Here is a 17,909-nt window from a genome sequence, read left to right on the forward strand (position 1 = left end):
AACGAGCACGAAGCATGCGGCTACATGCAGGCCTACCACTTGAGCTTTGGGTGGAAGCTGTAAGTAGTCTGTGTATTAATCAATCGGTCACCTCAACGGCATTGGATGGGGGAGTTTCAGAGAGGCATGGACAGGTAAACGGTGAATTATGCATTTCTCAAAGTGTTTGGGTGTGAGGCTTTCATGCACATAGATAGAAGCCTAAGATCAAGTTAGATGCAAAGTCCAAAAAGTGTTTCTTCATGGCTATGGAGAAGGCGACTTTGGGTATCGCCTATGGAATCCTGAAGATGGTAAAATCTTAAGGAGTAGGGATGTAATTTTTAACGAAAAAAATATGTAAAAGATTACTTGGAAAGAAAACAAACAAAAGAACAGGTGATGAGTACATGGAGCTTGAGGAGGTGAAGACTCGAGGACTGCAAACGGTGACAATGTGCAACAACGTCAACCAAATGAGGAGCCTCAACCTATTTCGAAGATCTACAAGATCAAGTAGACTCCAGAAAGGTTTGTTCCTTCCTTCAACCATCTCTTGATCTCAGATTCTGGAGAGCCGGAATCTACGAAGAAGCTATGCAACATGAATCCAAAGAAGAATGGACGAAAGAGCATGCAAGTGGAGATGGACTCACTACATCGCAACCAAACATGGGAGTTGGTTGAGTTTCCTAAGGTAAGCGGCACTTCAAAACAAATGGGTGTACAAGCTAAAGGAAGAAGAAGGTGGGAGAAAAAGGTACAAGTCTCGGCTTGTGGTAAAGGTTTTCTCAAAAGAAAGGTATTGACTTCAATGAAATATTTTCTCCTGTTGTAAAAATGAACTCAATTAGGCTTGTCTTAAGCTTGTGGTGCTCATGATCTAAATCTCGAGCAAATGGATGTAAATACGGCATTCCCTCGGAGAGAAATGGTTTGCAGATTAAAGAAGAGCTTGTATGGTTTAAAGCAAGCATCAAGGACAATGGTACTTGAAGTCTGATCCATGGATGTTGGATCATGGATTCACAAGATGCAACTCGGATCACTGCGTCTACACAGAGAATTTGGGAGATGGGAAATTCATCATCCTAATGTTGTATGTTGATGACATGTTGATTGCAAGTGTAACATGCAGGACATCCAAGACTAAAAGAGGGCTCTCAAATCTTTTTCAATGAAAGATTTAGGTGCTGCAAAGAGGATACTTGGTATGAAAATTATCAAGGACAGGACGAAGAAGACAATAAAGCTATCTCAAGAAAGATTACATCAAGAAGGTACTAGAAAGGTTTGCAATGCAAAAGCAAAACCAGTTTCTACATTTGGCTGGTCATTTTAAACTAACGAAGGATATGTGTCCAAAGACACAAGAGGAGATAGCCTATATGTCTAAAGTTCCATATGCTGCAGCGGTAGGTTCTCTAATGTATGCTATGGTCTGGACAAGGCCAGACATTGCACATGTAGTGGAGTTGTGAGTAGGTTCATGGACAACCCAGGTAAAGAGCATTGGCAAGCTGTGATGTGGATACTTAGGTATCTAAAAGGGACCACACAAAATGCTTTGTATTTTGGAGGAACTGATATTTTTCTAGAAGGGTATGCTGTGCAGATATGGCAGGTGACAAAGATACTCGAAGGAGCACTACTGGCTATGTGTGTTCACGGCTGGAGGCACAGCAGTAAGCTGGGCTTCAAAGCTGCAGAAGGTGGTTTCACTTTCTACCACGGAAGCAGAGTATGTAGCAATGACGGAGGCAAGCAAAGAAATTCTGTGGCTTCACAGATTCTTAGAAGAGCTTGGATTCAAACAAGACAATTGTGTCTTGTACAGTGATAGCAAAGCGCTATCCATTTGCGAAGAACTCAACCTTTCATTCAAGGACAATGCACATTGAGGTGAGATATCACTTCATACGCACTCTTTTGGAAGAGGGACAATTAAAGCTAGGAAAGGTGCATACAAGTGAAAATCCTGCAGACATGTTTACAAAGGTGGTCAACAAGGAGAAGTTGAGCTTTTGCTCATCTTCAATCGGAATTCAAGGATAAGAAGCCAGAATGGAAAGCAGTCACAGGTTTGGTTTGGAGATCAGTTCAAGTGGGAGATTGTTAAGTAAGAGCTGATTAACCCTTGTAATTTTCTGTGGTAAAAGCGCACATTGTAAGGCCCCCATTCTGAGGAGCAAGCCATCGTGCGTGAGGAAAATCACTCACTGGAAACCAAAATTTTCACGGACAAGAATCAGGGGCAACTTTAAAGGCCTCGGGGGCGGAGGCCCCCGAGACTTTTTTTTCCGCCAGAATATTCTTTTTTGCCGGAATATTATGGCCGGACGACGGCCGGAAAACAACCGGTCGGTTGGCCGGTGGCCGGTAGTCAATGGCCGATGGCCGGTGGTCGGAAGTCAAAGTCAATGGCCGGTGACCGGTGGCCGAATTCAAAAGCGGACTTGTCTTCTCAAGGGCGGCCACACATGGGCGGATTGGAGGGTCCGATTATGACTTATTCGCACAAGGACGGCTACACATGGCTGTCTCTCATAAGAGAGGGCAGCCCTTTTGGCTTATAAAAGAAGGCCATTTCTACACACATTTCATAGTGTGAAGTTGATGCAACAAGGTGAATGTGAGGTGGTGAGAGTGAAGCAAGGCGGGAGCTCCATTAAGGGTATAATCCCTTTGTAAACTACTTCTTGTTTTGAAGTACTAAAGCCATTGAGTGGCTGCTTTCCCGTGGACGTAGCCCACATTGGGTGAACCACGTATATCTGTGTACTCTCTCTCTCTCTCTCTCTACTCTATAATCTCGTGTATATAAATCTGTCTCTCTCCATTCAGTAATCTACTCAATTATCTATTTAGGTACGTCTTATTTCCTAACACTTTTCATCTGACCCTTCTTGCCACAATGGTAGCATTCTATGTCACTCTTTCCTTTAGCACCGCAGGACTTGCTACGAGACTGATCCCTCCACCTTTGTACTTTTCTTTGGTCCTTCCCCTGACAACTAAGGTTGTTCCTTTGCCTTTGTCCATTGTCTTTCTGTTGGTTTCTTCAGTAAGCAGACGACCTTCTACACCTGCTATGGTCAAACCATCTGGAGGTGCATAATTACTCAAAGTTGTGTGAAAAGTGTCCCAACTTTCTAGCAATGTGATCAACAGGAACACAGCTCTAACATGTTCATCAAACTTGACAACTGACTGTAGATGGTGTTGAATTCATTCAGATGATTGGACATAGGTGTCCCTTCTTTCATCTTCAAGTCAACAAGCTTCTTAAGCCAGTATACCTGTGAAGCTGCACTCTGCTTCTCATAAAGATCACTCAACTTTGTCCATGCTTCATAAGCCGACATCTCGTCTGCTACATTGAAGTAAACGCTTTCTGTTAAAGTCAGCATAATGGTAGAAAGTGCCAATTCATCCATTTCGCTCCATTCATCTTCGTCCATATCGTCTGGTTTTATCCCCTTGAGCTTTATAGGTTTTATCTGCTTCTTTTGTACCAACACGTGCCAAATCTGCTTCTTCCACAATGGGAAATTGGTTCCATCCAGCTTCTTGATATCGTAAAGAGCAATGTCCTGTGATCCAGCCATAGCTACGCTTCACAGTAGTTTACTTTCCTGGGAAAATTCGGCAGAGTTTCCCCTGTAAACTGATCTCTGAACCAATATCAACCTGTCAAATGAACCAAGAAAGCTTTAGATTCTGCAGAAATTTCGGCAGAGTCTCCTTTGTAAAATGGCTCTGGTGTACTCAAAAAACAAACCAAAAAACAGCTCAAAAAACCATTGTCTCTCTAACACTGTAAGCTGTGGGTAAACCTGTACTGTCTCTCACTGTCCAAAAAAAATCACTGTCCTGTAAGCATAGACTGTGACAATGACTCAACGGCAGTAAAGCAAAGATGCAATCCCAACTGTCTAACTCACAGTCAATACATCCTAGCTGCCTATCTAAGGGTGCTCGAGGGATCGCTCCAAGACCTGTATCACCGAAAGGATCTCAACATTCGAGAATCCCCTAGCTCAATAAAACCTCACTCGACCCTCAACAAAGGCTGCAATAAATCTGACAGTACATAGACTTCCCACAAAGTCATATATCCACAAATTTCCCACTGTACGCTGTAACCGCTGCGGCGGTTGTTTGCTGCGTGACTCACAGCAAGCAAACCCTCAACAGACATACATCATCTCTGACAATACATCCCATGTGGAAGTACCTGCAATGTCAGGATGAAATCTGGGATATCAAGCAGCAAACACAAGCTACCTGATGAACTAGTGGATGTCGCCTACAGTCTGTGTGTAGGTGCGTCCGTGTCGTATGTGACACGCCTCCAAGAATTGTGAGCCGCCCTTCGTTGTGTAGACAACCACAAATCATCACTCTGGAAGTGCAGATATCCTCATCACCTGCAGTCATAGGCCGAAACCCCAAATTTGCAGAGTCTGATCTGCACCCACCGAGACCACGTAGTCGAAAATGGCCTGCGCAGAACTTTGTCGAAACCGAACGGTGGCCGAGATGACCTTAGAATGAAATTCTGAGAACACCAAGCCCTTCGAGCTCTCCCATAGGATTTGGTGCCGTGTCTCGCCTATCGAATCTCACTCCAATCTGAGCAGGTGACTCTGGCTACCTGCAAATGCTGCCCCGAGCCTCGATCTGAGCTCTGATACCAGTTGAAGGAGTACGAGCGGAAGTGCGATGCGAGAGAGAGTGCGAGAAGAAGAGCACGACAATATGGTGAACTCGCTCTACTGTAATGTGTAGAGCATAGTGAGTTCTTATTAGGTTTTTACAAAAGAATATGTGTACATACTTGGCGGCCCGCCCACTTACCTGGGCGACCACATTGGGCTTTATACCCCAACAGAGATCAACCCAGAGTAAAACAGTCTTGAGCCCATATCATAGAGAAATCTTTAGTGATCACCCCAAGTAAGGGGGGAGCTACAAATCCATCAAGCTCAGCTCTTGTACCTAGAAACATAACAGCAGTTAGAAGCCCTAGAATTTCTACCCAATCCTCTTCAAAGTAGAAACCATTGAAATACCATATGGTTGTTGGAAGTTTCCAGTTGACACAAATTCTACAGAATCTACAATTAAATACTTCTATGAAGATAATCAAGGACAGATGTTTCAATTGACTTCCACAAGCCAAAGACAAAAGCCGATGAATCCAATAGTGTTCAAGCAATTGCATGTGATCAAGCTCACATATGCATATCGAGATGTAGATGGTAATGAATACAAGCAAGTTTATAACTTTGCACAAACCCCTACAGATGGCCATGAAGTCAAAGATTATCTCAAGATGGTGCAAAACCTCAAGCTACCAAAATAGGTGAAGGATAGCTCAAAATTATTGGAATCTAAAGATCATAAAGGTACACAAAGATCACCACTAAAATCTCTTTTGAAGAGACAGATTCTACTAGAAAGTATAGTGCATCTCTTAAGATCAAAGGATACCCAAATACAAAAAGACAATGCACAACAATTGCAAGCAAAAGATGCAACAACACAGTCATATGAGCCAACATTGATTGAAGTAGGTGATCAAGGAAAAGAAAACACAGAAAAAGTTCAACTTAAGGACACTGCCATAGCTAAATCAATCAACACAAAAAGAAATCCCAAGAAGATCCAAGTGCAGCATTACTTGTGAACATGAAGAAAATCTATCAAGTGAAGTAACTAGATTTTTAGCTAGACAAGAACCTCATGTTTTTTTGCACTTGGAAAAAATTTGGCCAACCACAGATGGAAGATGCTCCTGAATTCATTAGCATATCTAGAAACAAACAAGTAGAATGTTGTGGAGTCATTTCCACCACCATTCACATAAGTTCAAAGAACCTCACAAATCAATTTCATGTGATCACAAAAAAAAATTGTGCCAAACTACATTATATTGGGAATGCCACTATCCCAGAAGGTTCTAGAGATACAAAGTGCAAACAAGGTGTAGTCTTTAAAGACAACAAAGAATGAGGACCAGGACTGCTTCACCAACAAAAGACAACACAAGTACCGTTCAAATGGAGACCGATGATAAAGCAAAGCTTATTGAATATGATTCATCTCCAACCAACAGAACCTTATAAGAGCTTAAAGTAGATCAAGACATAACAAGTGTAGATAAAATAGAGCAAACAACAAACATAAAAGCTATTGAGCAGAAAATGCCATCAAATCCAGAAGTAAAGAATAACAAGGTTACAAAAAAACAGGAAGTAGAAGGAGAACAAAGGTCTTCAATAGAAGCACCGATGAGAATAGATATAGTCTTCAACAGTGAAAATGGAGCAAGTGTTAGATGCAATGCTCTATCGGATCAAGAAGCAAAGTGTAGTATGGTTGCAGATAACATCCAAAGAATACTCAAGATTACTCCCCAAAAGAAATATAGCAAAGTAGTGCTAGGTATTGGTGCGAGTCAAGAAGAAATGGTTGTTACCCTTAGCATCTATAAGCATGAAGAGCGGGTAAAGTTTCAAATAAAGCCTTCAAAAGAAATGCTTGCAGATGTCATCCTTGGACATCAGTGGTTAGAACAAAACAAGGCCTACAAAGAAGATACAGTGCTATTGCTCTACTTTCCAAGAGGTAGCCAACAACCGATACAAGTACCATTAATGTTGGATTCAAAGTTGCAAATGTCACAAAAATCAAGGACATAGATGCAGACAAAGGTAAAGCTAAAGTGGACCTTCCATAGAAAAGAGTGAAATATGTGACATCATATGCCTCTACATTAATGAACCCTCATGGATGTGCTTCTTCAAGCAAATTAAGCTTTAGAAACTTCAAGGTAACTGCTGACCCAAACAGGGGGGCCAGAGGGCAGCCCTGCTTAATAGACCTTTTGACCTCAAAAGAGCCCACAATTTTATCGTTGAACAGGAGCTCTGACTGGATTCCAGCTCCCAGTACACTCACCAGACAACATAGGCACAGTCCAAATCCCAGAGCTTCCATGACGTCTTCTATATATGTCCATGTTATTCTGTCATAAGCCTTATCCAGGTTTAACCGTAGCAGTACACACTCTTGCTTCGTGATAGTTGCGTCTCGATGCCCACCATTGCTGCCAAGATGTTATCGTAAATGGACATTCCTTTTATGAACCCATGTTGATGGGGAGAGATGATCTTGGTTAGTACGGGGGCTAGTCTGAGGGCTATAGCTTTAGCAATAATTTTGTAGGCCACCGACATCATCGTTATAGGGTACCAGTGTTTCAGTTGTGAACAACAAATCTGTTTGGGGATGGGTTTGATAAGCCCTCTCTTTACACTTAACTAGCAGCGGACCAACATATCAAAGGTGCAAACATGTAGGTCGCTAACAAACCCACATAATGTTGCATGAAATTATAGACAAAGGCATAGTCTCATGAAATTATTCCTAAGATGTTCAAATTCCTCTTAGACTCTTCTTCTCCTCCTCCTCTCTCTACTTTGTGTGTGTGTGTGTAGATTAGGATTGCTAGATTCATTTTATGGAAAGTGCATAGAGTGAATATAGCTTGAGATGGGTACAAAGTGTAGTGGGCTGCTAGCATGCATATACCATACACAACCAGAGATAGAGATGACAACAGAGAGAGACAAAGCCAAACCCTTGTTGTCTTCTCATCCATGGTTTGAATACCCGATCATTGTTGCCACATTTGGCACCTCTCTCCTTCTATTGTTACTAAGCCGAGCATTCCATAGCCTCACAATAGCATGTTCATATGATAATCAAGGTTGTAGTCTTGATAATTCCTCAAAAAGCTAAGAACTTGTAAAGAGTTTACAATGCACAATGTGATGCCATGCGGCTCATAATTTGGATCCAGAAGATATTCTCGTTGAATTCTTGAGAGCGATTCACCAAGGATTGTACTACTACAAAAAGACTTTGCTTTCTCATATTCAATCCAAGTGAGATGGACACATGAATGTATGAATGTAGGGAGACAGAGGTAGAAAGGAGAAATGACAAGATTCCATACCTATGTAATAGCATTTCCCTTTGCAACAAGTACAATGTTTAAACAATGACAAGTACAATGCACAAGTACAAGGTTGATTTTTGATGGGCATCCTTGCCCTTCAAATTTCCAAGATTTCATGATTTTCCAAGCATTTTAGGGTAATTTTTTGTGAGGCCACTCACATTTTCACACTAAAAAACGAACAAAATATCCCAAAATAGGTAAAATGCCTGGCAAAAAGAAACCTTGCATGGAATGATATAAATTAGAACGAATTTTAGCCAATGAATATAGTTATTTGGTATATTTTACACATGGACTCGTCTTCAAATAACCATTAATTTCATTTTAGGGAATAATTCACAAGAAAAGGTGAGTAGTAAACCTCATAGCATCTTTTAGCTCTGATCTATCGATTGTGCCTGAAAGCATAAAACAAGAATGCTTCAATAATAATATTTAAGAATTGAAGACACTTGTTTAAGTTGTTAGAAACAAATTTCCAAGAAAATGTACATGATTGTGGTGAGTTTAGCCCCCGCACAAAAGTTGTTAGGAAAAAATAAGTAATAGCTGAAAGATTCCCTCCTCACCAAAAATAAGAAACCCCTTTATCTCCCTCTACACGGTGTTACCATATATGTGGTAGTGATGTGTGTGAACACAAGACCATCGGGGCATTTTGTCCCTCACGAGGAGGTTTTTTCTCCTTGCATTGTAGTGCTAACTTATCTTTCCATTAGGTCTCCCCAATCTCAGAAAAATAAAAATCTTTTCAAAACATATTAATTGCATAAGTGACTCCTAAGTTTAGGAAATGAAAAGACAAATGAAAGTGGCAAGTCAAAAGGCAGATAATGAAGATGGAAAGTCAAAAAACCTTTTGTGTCCATATAAATAGGTGTTTCTCTACTCTTTTATTTTTCCTTTAGCATTTTCTTCTAAGTTCTTTTTAGCGTTTCTTTGTCTCTCTCTCTCTCAATATTGTATTAATCTTTCTTAGGTAATATTGTTGCAAATATATGTGCTTCGTCATTGCTTGTCGTTACGTGCTATAGATTAACGTATCGTTTCTCTTGTTTTTGAGTGGAATCTTTAAATTAGGAGCACCTTTTATTTTTTTTGAAGCCATTAGGAATACCATTATGCACTAAGTAATATACTCTCTATTGTGTGTCTTGGGTTTCTTCATCTTTTCCAAGCTGTGTATGTTTCCTTGCAACCATAATTCCAACACACCAGAGAGTCGCCTCTTGGCCCTCTCCTCGAGACTCTTTTTCTAGCCTCTCATAGACTTCCTATGTGCCATACGGGTGCACCTTGTTCATCTCAATCCTCTCCATATCAAGCTTGCCAGCTACCATGATCATGAGCAGCTTGGCAAGCTTCTTCCGGTGTGACCAAGCATCCATTAAGTGCCACACACACACACACACCATTTCGAGCATGCAAACTATAGACTAGGTGCTATGGAAATCTCCCTTAGCATATCCTTACTAAATAAATTTTGTTTTTCAAAATCTAAAGCATTTCTATAAAAGAAATATTGCAACTGCGATGCTAAAACTTGCCTGATTTATCTTTGTCGAAACGAGAAAAACTCTCCCAAAGGTCTGAATTGCTGAGAAGACGTTGTGGTGGTGGTGCCCTTATTTGTGGAGGTGCTTCGATCAACGGAGAGGGATGCAAAAGGGGATGCAATCTTCTCCAAAGCCATTCCATCGTCTTGAGGCAACTTTTAAAGTTTTAGCAACAAGTGCGCATGCCCTTTATAACTTGCAAGAGTAAGCTTGAAAACTACGCTACTCTTGAATATTCCTCTTAACTTTCTAAGGTTACGATTGGCCTCATTCTTACTTTTCTTCCAAGAAGTGCTTACTAGCATGGTAAGTTATGCTTTTACTTTCTTCTTTTGTTGACGTCCATCTCAATATACAACCCCTGCAAATTTGTGACACGCTAGTTTTAGATTGGCCTCACTTTTTCGGGTCCATCTCGTGGATAGAAACGAATGAGAAAAGATATAATCAAGGACCCCACACACACAAACACACACACTATGACCCATGGGATCAAATATTCTCTCCTCATCAAAAATAAAAAAACCCCTTCATCTCCCTCTTGTTACCATATATGTGGTAGTGATGTGTGTGAACACAAGACCATCGGGGCATTTGTTCCCTCACAAGGAGGTTTTTTCTCCGTGCATTCTAGTGCTAACTTATCTTTCCAGTAGGTAGCCAAAAAAACTTTTTCGAAAACGCATTAATTATTTTTTTATTTTTTTTTGGGGGGCGGGAGGGGGGGGTGTATTCTTTTTTTTTATGGCTCAAAGGGAACTCAAGGACCAGCCCAAGCATATAGCGTAGTGGTTAAGGTTGAGTTTCATACTATATGTACTTGATGTGTCTCCCTAATCTCAAAAATATAAAAATTCTTTCAAAATATATTAAGTGGAGAAGTGAAGGGTGAGTTTAGAAAATGAAAAGACAAATGAAGGTGAAAAGTCAAAAGACAAATGAACATGGAAAGTCAAAAAACCTTTTGTGTACATATAAATAGGTGTTTCTCTACTCTTTTATTTTTCCTTTAGCGTTTTCTTCTAAGTTCTTTTTAGCGTCTCTCTCTCTCTCTCTCTCGCAATGTTGTATTCATCTTTTTTAGGCAATATTGTTACAAATATATGTGCTTCGTCATTGTCTATCGTTACGTGCTATAGATTAACGTATCGTTTTTCTTGTTTTTGAGTAGAATCTTTGAATTAAGAGCACCTTTTAATTTTTTTGAAGCCATTAGGAATACCATTATGCACCAAGCAATATACTCTCTATTGTGTGTCTTGGGTTTCTTCATCTTTTCCAAGCTGTGTGTGTTTCCTTGCAACCATAATTCCAACACACCAGAGAGTCGCCTCTTGGCCCTCTCCTCGAGGCTTTTTTTCTAGCCTCTCATAGACTTCCTATGTGCCATACGTGTGCACCTTGTTTATCTCAATCCTCTCCATATCAAGCTTGCCATCTACCATGATCATGAGGAGCTTGGCAAGCTTCTTCCGGTGTGACCAAGCATCCACTAAGTGCCACACACACACACACACACACACACACACACACACACCGTTTCGAGCATGCAAACTATAGACTAGGTGCTATGGAAATCTCCCTTAGCATATCCTTACTAAATAAATTTTGTTTTTCAAAATCTAAAGCATTTCTATAAAAGAAATATTGCAACTGCGATGCTAAAACTTGCTTGATTTATCTTTGTCAAATCGAGAAAAACTCTCCCACATGTCTGAATTGCTAAGAAAGACGTTGTGGTGGTGGTGCCCTTCTATACTCTTTATAATGGAGCTTAAAATTTTTGAGCAAGGAGAAGGCATCCACATGTCACACTCTGCTTCGTTTCAAAGGAAATCTTAAGAAATGCAAAAATGAAGACTTCTGAGTCCTACAAATGTAAAGTAGAAAACTTAGTACTTTGTCTATATTTATAATAGTTTTAGTTCTTGGGAAAGCCATGGAATTTCACTTCATGCCCAGTGACTACTTTTGCTTTTTAAGCCATTTGACGGGTGGGTTTACTTTGCATTTTGAAGGAACTTCCCTCTATGTGTCATCTAAGGCTATGGTCATGCAAAGCTTAGTGGTTCGTTACATCAGCCTAAAATTTTCATTAGCGTGTAGATTTTCATCGGCTTACTATGCCTAAAAGAGCATAATTTTCAAACTACATCGGTTTCTTGCCGATCAGTCCTCTTTCTCTCTCTCTCTCTCTCTCTATTGTTTGCGTCTCACTCTCCCTCACTACTTGCTGCTACTTGTGACGTTTTGGACTGTCGAGCCAGTCTTAGTTAAAATTTTCGAGGCTTATAAACAACTAAGCTTTGTGTGGCCATGTCCTAATGAATCTCCCTTTGTAGGATTGCACAAACCTTCCATGTCGTAAATGATCTCTCTCTAGTCTTACTGCTCAAAGCTCAATAGTTGCACGCATGTATCCGTGTTTTGTCTGTGTGTGTGTGTGTGAGAGAGAGAGAGAGAGAGACCCGTTGCCTTTGTGTGTGTGTTTGAGAGACATAGTTGACATGCCATTTCGTTGAGGTGTTGGAGCGTTGCAAGAAGGCCTTTCACATTTGCATTGCAATACTGAAGTGCAATGAGCTCAATGATTCAACAATAGGAGACCAATGATTTTTTGTGGTGCCCTGCACGCATTTTGTGTGTGTGTGTGTGTGTGTGTGTGTATGAAGGAGAGAGAGAGAATGCAACGTTATTGATTGCAAGATTTTGTGTGTGCTGAGAAATAGAGAATGGTCCATGTGATTCATCGTGTGTGTGTGTGTGTGTGTGTGTGTGTGTGAGAGAGAGAGAGAAAGAGAGAGCGAGAGAGAGAGAGAGAGAGAGAGAGAGAGAGAGAGAGAGAGAGAGAGGCCTATCACACCAGCATGAGAGAGAGGGGGGAGGGAGAATAAGCATTGGTCTTACAATCAGCAATCAACAAAGCGACGATCAATAGAATCCACAATCAAGAATCATGAATCAACATTGACATCTATAAAATCGAGAATTAACGTAATTGAAAAATTTTGATCCGACAAATCCAAGGCAGAAGGCGTGTAAGCCCAAGGCAAGAGCGGACCTCAACAGGTAGCAAAGGCGGAGGACAAGAGGCAACTCTGGAAAATCTTGGCTATTTTTTAGGTCTTTATGCTAGATTTCTTGCTCTTGCCTTGGGTTGACTCAGAATTCAAAGGTGAATCTCAAAAGTCATAGGTGCGATCGCACTAAGCCTAGGTTTTTGCAAGCACTTAAAGACAAATTAGATTTTTTGAGGCAAATCTCAAAAATTTGTAAAGAGGGTTGCACTAAATCAAGGTGAGACACAATACTTTCTCCCAAAAACTCAAAAATCTTACATATGATAAATTTTAGGGGCTACTTTATTATATTTGAAGGCTATTACACTCAATTTCTTTACTTTGTAGGTTTTCTCACCTTCAAATCTAAAATTTAGAGATAAATTTCAAAATATGTAGGTTGGATTACACTAAAGCAAGGACTTTTCAATCATTCAACTATACTATGTTCTTTTCAAAAACTTTAAAAGCAAATTTACTATATTTTAAGGCTATTGCACTAAACTTCTTTGTGAGGGTGTGTGTGTGTGTGTGTGTGTGAGAGAGAGAGAGAGACTATGTGTGTGTACGGTGTGTGTGTGTGTGTGTGTGTGTGTGTGTGTGTGTGTGTGTGTGAGAGAGAGAGAGAGAGAGGAGAGAGAGAGAGAGAGAGACTTTCCTTGGTAACCTGGTAGCCCTTTAAAAGTGACCCCAGAGCGTAGAACCAACCGAAACCTATCTTGCTTCAACCAATAGAGGATCATGAGAAGCATGTTTATTGGCAAGTCATGGTTTTGATAGCATGGCACAACAAAATCAAGCTGGTAGAAATATGATACATCGTTGTTGGTTGATTAGCAAGGAGATATGGGCACTTTGAATTTATTAGAAGTCATGTGAAGAATGAGCCGCTCGCAACCATTTGACTAAAAATCTCCATGTGCTCATTAAGAGAGAGAGAGAGAGCTATCCAGTCCTCAAACCAAAAGAATTGAGAAAGGGAGAAAAGGTGGAAAAAGGGATAGCAGAGATCTACTCGATGAATCTTGATCTTAAGATCTAATATGAGAGAGAGAGAGACAGAGAGAGAGAGAGAGAGAGAGAGAGAGAAAGAGACAGAAGGCATAGCTATGCATTGTTATCTTGCTAGAGTGATTCCAAGGACTATAGTTTCATTCTCCTCACACGTGGGCGAGCAAGGTTCACACACACACACCTACCTATATATGTGTGTGTGTGTGTGTGTGTGTGTGTGTGTGTGCGAGAGAGAGAGAGAGAGAGAGAGAGAGAGAGAGAGAGAGAGAGTACACCCCTACCTATATATGTCTTCGTGTGTGTGTGTGTGTGTGTGTGTGTGAGTGAGTGAGAGAGAGAGATCTCCAATTCCCATGATTTTCTTAGCCGCAGCAACGCGCGGGTCACATACTAGTATTTGTGGAGGTGCTTCGATCGACGAAGGGGGATGCAATCTTTTCCCAAGCCATCCCATCCATTCCATCGTCTTGAGGAAACCTCACTAGCATGGTAAGTTATGCTTTTACTTTCTTCTTTTGTTGACGTCCATCTCAATATACAACCCCTGCAAATTTGTGACACGCTAGTTTTAGACTGGCCTCACTTTTTCGGGTCCATCTCGTGGATAGAAACGAATGAGAAAAGATATAATCAAGGACTACACACACACACACACACACACACACACACACAGAGACTGATTGATATTATTGTTCATGAAGGTTAGATATGACCCATGGGACCAAAGACAAACCATTACAACGAGTTCCTCTAAAGTGACAGCACTAGATAAATGTCAGCTAAGGTTTGAGGTTCTACAAGGATGGGAACAGAAAGTAAAACAAAGAGTAAGGGTGGGCAAGTGAAATAATGATCTATACTAATAGATAATGGGGGAGGGAATTTCGGCTCCCCCCCCTGCCACATGTCATCCTCTGAGGAGGCCGGCCAGTGCAGTCTGAGCCTCAGGCCGGAAACGGAGGGAAGAGAGAGAGAGAGAGAGAGAGAGAGAGAGAGAGAGAGAGAGAGAGAGAGAGAGAGAACTCATGTGTAAGTACTGTACCACCACTTTTTTTTAACCTTCGCGATCTTTTTTCATCCCAGGAAAAATGTCACTGTGCGCTTTGCACTGCTCAGCTCATCTTCCCAGGCCTTTCTACTCAACGGCTCTTTTGCCATTAGTCTTTAGAGTTTTCAAAACCCCTGCGGCCCTGCCCATCTGCAGTGACCAAGGGCTTTCCAGTGTCCAAGCCTCTCTCTCTCTCTCTCTCTCTCTCTCTCTCTCTCTCTCTCTCTCTCGACGGTGACCAGAGTCGAACCAGGCCATGGTGACGTTGAATCTCCATAGAGGCTCGATATTGCTGCTCGGACTGAGCCTCCACTGCTGCTCGCTTGCCTGCTGTGTAGCCCAATCGAAAAGGTCCCACTTTGACTGGAGCCTTGAGAGAGAATCACATAATGAGGCCCTGCCAAGTGCCACCAAATAAGCGCCTCTCAGGCTCTCAGTAATGCTGCCCGTGATACTAACCACCGTTGATGCCTCCTCTAGCAACACTGACTCCTCACCTGCTCTTGCTTCCACGCATGATGTGTGTGTGTGTGTGTGTGTGTGTGTGTGTGTGTGTGTGTGTGTGTGTGTGTGTGAGAGAGAGAGAGAGAGAGAGAGAGAGAGAGAGGGAGGGAGTTGCTTGCACAGGTGTGTGCACCCTCCATCTGCTCTCAGTAGCTCTTCCTATATTGACACTGATGGCGGTCGATGCCCTTCTCCAGCAATACGGTGCCACTACCACCTTTCAGCTACTTAGTGCGCACTCGTGCTTCTATGCATGATGTGTGTGTGTGTGTGTGTGCGCACACACGGGTGCACGCAAGTGTGTATGCACATGAGAGGAAGAGAGTGTTTATTGCAAGTGTGTGGGCGAGTCGTGCAATAGCTACGGCCGGGGTGCCGTCCTTGATGGTTGATGGTAATTGGTGGCGAGAGAGAGAGAGAGAGAGAGGAGAGGAGAGAGAGAGAGAGAGAGAGAGAGAGAGAGAGAGAGAGGAGAGAGAGAGAGAGAGAGAGAGATCCACATTGCAGAGGAGTGCGAGGTCTGCATGGTCGATTCGGCCATGCTGCAGCCCTCATGGAGCAGTCCTCATGGAGCATCCCGCCTCTTTCTCTCTTCCTCTGTCTCCACCACCTGTGTTGTTGGCTTTTTCTCCACTTTCCAAAGCCCTCGCATCACGGTATCCAACCCTAGATACCATTTAATCAAACCACAAAACCACAAAAATTTGCTCCTCCCATTCGATCGCTGCGACCACCTGCCTCCAACGTGACCACCCGGCTCCGTTTCCACCTCCTTCACACCTGCCTATGTGTTGCGATCATGTGCTACTTGCCAAGCAGAGGGCAAAAAATCATCTCGGTGAATGATTTTGTTAAGATGCTAAAACATAGATCTCCATTTTCATAAGCATGAGACTAAGTCAAAATTGGGGGAGGGGATTCCGACCCCCCCCTCCCACATGGCAGTTTCTTCTTGCTCCGGCCCTTTCCGACAGCGAATTCTACGCAAACACACACACACACACACACACACACACACACACAAAGAGAGAGAGAGAGAGAGAGAGAGAGAGAGAGAGAGAGAGAGAGAGAGAGAGAGAGAGCATCAACTGTATAGTTTGGAGTCTGGACTCTGGACTGTGCGAGACCTGTTCCTGATAATCCCAACCGAGAGGGAGGCGACGACTATGCTCTGAGCCCCAGCCTAGCGACTCTGCTCTAAACGAGAGAGAGAGAGAGAGAGAGAGAGAGAGGGGGGGGGGTACGATTCAAGTGCGCGAAGTGTGTGCATCTTCATGCACCGTACCCGTGCGTCCATTATGCACGTAGGGTCCAGGGCTCCAGGCGGCTCATATACAAAGAGATACGAGTATGAGAGAGAGAGAGAGAGAGAGAGAGAGAGAGAGAGAGAGAGAGAGAGAGAGAGAGAGAGAGAGAGAGAGAGGTTGTATTGTTTGTGTGAAGTGAGACAAAGCACAGCTATAGTTCATGGAGACCTGAAGCACGCACAGCAGCAGAGAAGATGAATCTCATGCAATCCAAAGACGCTTAGTAGAGACGCACAACCCGGCATCTCTGCCAGAAATGCTTCACTGGCGTATTCTCCTTCAAGCCAATGCAGGCCATTGAAGATACGTAAGGAAAATGGGAAAGACCAACTCAAGAGGAAAATGCAAAGACTGAGGGTGGTGAGCTGAACGATGACAGCCAACTTGGGTTGGTGCTGAGTAGGGGAGGGCAAAGTAAAGACCTGCTATCTAACGCGGGACCCACAGGTGGCAACAAGATGCGAGATGAGAGGCTAGAGCCGAGACAGACGTAGATGCGCAAGCGGGGGAGAGCAATGAATCGGTTTTTTAATGTGAAGGCCTTGCAGAGAAGGCATCCAAGCATGTATGGCATAGTGTCTTAAGGGAGAATGCTTCCTATGAGCTCAATGAAGTGAAGACTCATATTAAATTCCTAGAATGAGCAGGCACAATAGCACAGAAGACACAGCTAATGTAGTCCCAGTGGCAAGAAGTTGTTTCACCCAGTGTAGGCCATCATGAGGCTTCACGCGTATGGGCGCCAAGAATCGTGGTGTGGTTCTCACGCCTTCAAAGATGCTCCTTTTGGCATATTCGCTATAAATGCTTCAATGGCGTATTTACGTGCAAGCAGATGCACGCCAAGGTTCAGGTTCGATACTCCATCTCCGATTCCCAAGACTCGCCAACTGTTCTGCCAAGACCGACCATGTGGCAGAGCGTGACAATGTTCAAGCCACAAAAAGAGGGGGGATGCTACATGCGTGAAAGCCACACACACACACACAAAGATTGTAGTAGTTTCTCCTTCCTTCAGTATTGTGCATCCTACACTCAAATTAGCTTGATAGGAGAGTTTGGCTACGGAGTACGTTTTTGCCTCCCTTCAGTACTGTGCATCCAACACCCAAATTAGCTCATTGGGGTGCCCACTATTTCCTCATGATAGCCCCACTCTGTAGCTTTCACCTTCCAAGTCCTTCGCTACAGACTCATGTAAGTGCCTCCCTCTCTCTCTCTCTCTCTCTCTCTCTCTATATATATATAATATATATATATATATATATATATATATATTATATATATATAATATATATATATAGATATATATATACACACACACACACACACACACAACGGCCTTGGAGTACGGTGTGCACTTTCTTACTCCTCTCACGTTGCCCACTAGGCCAAATTAAGGCCGCAACA

At 42.5% G+C, this 17,909-nt stretch overlaps 1 protein-coding gene across 1 annotated transcript in view; it reads right to left on the minus strand.

Annotated features, from left to right (window-relative positions):
• The window catches only part of LOC147430591 (caltractin-like), a 42,377-nt gene extending 32,653 nt beyond the window's left edge, over positions 1-9,724 (minus strand). The window contains exons 1-2 of the mRNA XM_086493181.1: positions 9,559-9,724; positions 8,373-8,409 (exon numbers count right to left, since the gene is read on the minus strand). Coding sequence (XP_086349307.1) covers positions 8,373-8,409; positions 9,559-9,709 — 188 coding nt within the window. The 5' untranslated portion in view covers positions 9,710-9,724. The remainder of the gene's footprint in view (positions 1-8,372; positions 8,410-9,558) is intronic.
• Positions 9,725-17,909: the final 8,185 nt, after the last annotated feature.

Source organism: Adiantum capillus-veneris, chromosome 21 (assembly GCF_014529385.1).
Source record: "Adiantum capillus-veneris isolate H3 chromosome 21, ASM1452938v2, whole genome shotgun sequence".
NCBI lineage: Eukaryota > Viridiplantae > Streptophyta > Polypodiopsida > Polypodiales > Pteridaceae > Adiantum > Adiantum capillus-veneris.